Source organism: Electrophorus electricus, chromosome 4, assembly GCF_013358815.1.
Source record: "Electrophorus electricus isolate fEleEle1 chromosome 4, fEleEle1.pri, whole genome shotgun sequence".
Taxonomy (NCBI): Eukaryota; Metazoa; Chordata; class Actinopteri; order Gymnotiformes; family Gymnotidae; genus Electrophorus; species Electrophorus electricus.
The window spans coordinates 1,022,481-1,026,440 of record NC_049538.1 but is presented as its reverse complement, the minus strand read 5'-3'; the positions used below and the strand labels follow the sequence as shown (position 1 = coordinate 1,026,440).

Here is a 3,960-nt window from a genome sequence, read left to right as displayed (position 1 = left end):
TATTATGACAACATACTCTTGTTGGAATAAGATGCAACTGATAATCAGATGCAATGATTTTTGTTGCTCTAGATCAAACATACTGAGGGACAATATCCTTCAGATAAACCATATATATATAGTCACATATTCATCTATAGAGTAACACACCAGCATGGAGTAAATTATCTTTGCTGCTGCTGTCTCTGTATTGGTTCATAAATATATGTGACATTTTGTCCAAGATTTCTGGTAGTACAAGTCAAGTCACAACAGATAATTCAGTTTTGTCACTTTGAGGAAACCACCACTGTAACTTGGTAGGAACATTTATTCATGGCTCTCGCATTCTTTAATGACAGGTTCATACAAGGAAGTCATGGGGCACATAATTTCAGAAAAAGCTTTTAGAGGAAGGAACAAGAGAGTCATTTCTCAAAGACTTCATCCAACTCAGTTTTTGTTGATTTAAGAAGATTTTCATACACATCATTAATATTTTCTTTAAATTTCTCTCTCCATTGTTGTAGGATACTTCTCTCCTCTCTATTTTCTTCAAAGTAATGCTCCAATGATTTATACACTTTTTCAAGAGGTTCTTTCATTTCCTCTTGAAGGTCTTTGTACTCCACTTTGTGTAGCCAGTTGTTGATTTTAGTGCTCAGTTTGTTTTGTATCTCTGACATGGCATGCTTTAGACTCTTGGTCCATTTCTGATACTCCTCCTCCAACCTCCGGTGCACTGCAATCTCTCTTGTGTTTCTAAAACTGTAAACAAAGTTCTCACTCAGAAGTGCTTCCCACAGGGCTATGATTCGGGTTTTGAAATCAGACAGCTTTATACCACCTTTCTGTCCAGCTTTGGAGATTATAGTTTGCTTCAGTTCCTCAATGTTTTCACTGTATGATGGGTTTAGTGGAGCCATGGGTGGGCTACCTTCCCAGAGCTGTGCAATGTACCTCACATCCTCCTCTACATCAAATTCAATGACATCACTGAAACACTCTGCATCACAGCCTTCCTCCTGGGCAGCTAGCTTTGTCATCTTGTCTAGTTTTTCTTTCAAACGCTGCCTACCTTCCATGTTTTTCTCCTTAGCTGTGACATCTGGAACATTCTGAAATATAAACATACAGCCAGGGTTCAGTCTGAGCATCTTAATTCTCAGGAAGACATGAACAGTAATCTGAAGGATGTCCTGCATTTCAGCAGGGCTTTCACCAAAAATGTTGATCAAAGTCATATTTCCAAGTACTGCTGCAAATGTTGCCAATTCATTGTCATGACATCTGCTTGATTTTCTGGTCAACTCAGGAGATTGAAGACCTTCAGTATCAACAACTACAATGTAGTCAAAATTCAGTTCTGACTTCATCTCTTCTGACACTTTGACAAGCTGCATAAAGGCTCCTCTGGTACACCTGCCTGCACTGACTGCAAACTGGAGTCCAAACATAGCATTCAGCATGGTGGATTTCCCAGAACTCTGGATCCCCAAGACTGACAACACAAAGACTCTTTGGTCTCCCAGGATCTTGATGAGTTCATCAAGAACTGCTGAAACCCAGACTACTGGAACATGAGCAGCATCACCATCCATCAGCTCCATCATGTGTCCAGACATCATGAGCTGTGCTGCAAGTTTGGGGAGAAATAATTTTGACTCTTTATCTTCTTTCTGGCCCATTTGGAAAGATACAGATGACTCATATATCTGCCCCATTTCTCTGAGGATGTGTTCCAGACCAAAATTTGTTGCCTTTACTTTTTCAGATATTATTTCAAGTTGTTCCTGTTCATGTTTTATCTGTTCTGATTCAACATGTTGCTTTTTCATTCTTAAATGTTTTGACCACTTTTCATCAAATTCTTGATAAAGAGCAGAGAGACCCTCTGTTGAGTACTTGTCAAGCAGGGTTTTAATCCAATTAAGAAAATAGCACTTTTCATTTGATAGTGGAAAATGTGAATTCATAGATTGAATGAACAGCTGCACAAGTGGTGTGACCCCATGTTCATGCTGTTGTACACGAATCTGATTCATTTCCTTCTGTATTTTACTAATTTGCTTCTCTGTATCACTACAGCAAAATTTATATTTCTTTTTGTTCATTTGGCACCACATATGCCACAGTTCCCCTTGACAAGGCAGATACATCTCCTTAATGCTTGACATGTCCTTTCCATTCAGCAGCCATGTGATCTGAAGAGCAGCATCTTTCCCTTTTTGACACTCATGACTATTCTCATCTGTTATGATTCCACTGTTTTTACCCACATCCTCAATCCTGAAAGTGGAGACTGATTTTGATAAACATGTGTTAATGCTCTTTCTGAGCTCCTTAGATACAGTTCCCTGACCTCTGTCTTTAAGACCAATTTTGAATTTCAGGCTCTTTGTCCCAGTGACATTTGAACTATTCTCAGGCAGTAAACAAATGAGTGGCTTTGGCCCATTAAAAAGCCTTTGCAGTATTTCTTCATTTCTACTAATGTGCTGTTGATCACCTAGAAGTACAACATTCACAGAGGACATTTTAGTAAGAATCTCTAGTTGTTCCTTATTAGTTTCTGCATCACCATGGAGATTACAGAATGCTACACAGTCAGGGAAATAATCAGTGCTCTTCTCAGATGGGAGATACCAGGCAATCTCCACCACTCCATCCATCAGTAGACGGTTTCTGCTGCTACCTGGGCAGTGTCTGTGGAAGAATGTGTCATGTTTTTCATTGATCAGACAATACAGAGCCAAACCTAAAGAACGCCACCATTGGAGTTTTAGCATCATAAATTGGATTAGTAAAAGTGGTCTCTTTACCAGATATTTCGGTGGTCTTCCAGGTCTTCTTGATTTGTCTAAATGTCCACAGAGGAAACTCAATGTGTCTTGTGAAGGGATCAGGCACCAGCAAAGGCAGTGCGTACTGACACTGGGACAATTTAGTCACTAGGAGCTGCTTTAGGAAATGGTCTGAGCAGTGGAACACTGCAATCTGGACATCCATGGGGTGAAGAGGATGTTTATGTGTTGTTTCATCAATTGAAACTGGTCTTATGTGAAAAAAGTCTGCAAACGTGTCACTCTCCTCTCCAGTTGCTGTACCTGATTGGATGTGATTCATCTCACTCACTGTTTCTTTAACTGAAATGTATCTTGCTCTGTTATTCCCCATCATAAGTTTTTGTAAGAACCTCTGAACCAGTTCTTTCTCAGCAACAGGTTCTTGGCAGTATAATGACTGAGATGATATTTGAAGAATGTCTGCTGGCTTCAGTCTCTTATTGACTTTTAAATTAAGTCTTGTAAAGAGCTCATCTGTTTGCTTTTTGAGACCTTCTTCATAATGCTGCAGTCTGTCTGCACAAAGAGCTGTATGTTCTCCCTGTAAAATCAGAAAATGTTCACCTTAGACTGTAACATATAAATAACACATTCTTTAGCTATTTATTTAAGATTGAAAAGAATGGCCATATAGTCAAAGACACTGCTTTAGTCAGAATTTGCTACAAACCTATAGTCCTCATTAGACCTTTTCATATTTACAAATGAAAAGCTTTTCCTCTGTTTTTCTTGTCTCAAATTTTTTTTTGGGTTGTTTTAATTATTCAATTCAAATAATTCTTATTTGTGTCAAAACATTACACAAGATTAATTATTCTTCCTGTGGGTATTATCTGAATGGATTATCTGAATGGATCCATTGCAATTACAAACCATCTTGGACAGAACATCAGAGATCATCAGGACTCTCTAGTACCTATTTCATAAGAAAGCCCAATGAGATAAAAAAACCAAAACAAAACACCATTCTAAGTACAGTATAACAGTGTATATATATTTATTTATTTTCCCCCCTTCTCCACTTTACTAGCCTAAAGAAGTCTGGCATATTGGCCCAAAAATTTTCTCCTTTGTACACTTTGTATTTCTGGGTGTAGCGCTGCTATATTGTTGTTGTTTTACATCATAGACCTGA

General features: G+C 38.4%; 1 protein-coding gene across 1 annotated transcript; it reads right to left on the bottom strand.

Moving 5' to 3' along the window:
- Nucleotides 1-407: 407 nt before the first annotated feature.
- On the bottom strand, nucleotides 408-3,725 carry LOC118241142 (interferon-induced very large GTPase 1-like). Its single transcript, XM_035525052.1, is given in 3 exon segments — nucleotides 408-2,721; nucleotides 2,723-3,366; nucleotides 3,699-3,725. Coding segments are annotated over 3 exon segments (2,985 nt in total).
- Between the last annotated feature and the right edge of the window lie 235 nt (nucleotides 3,726-3,960).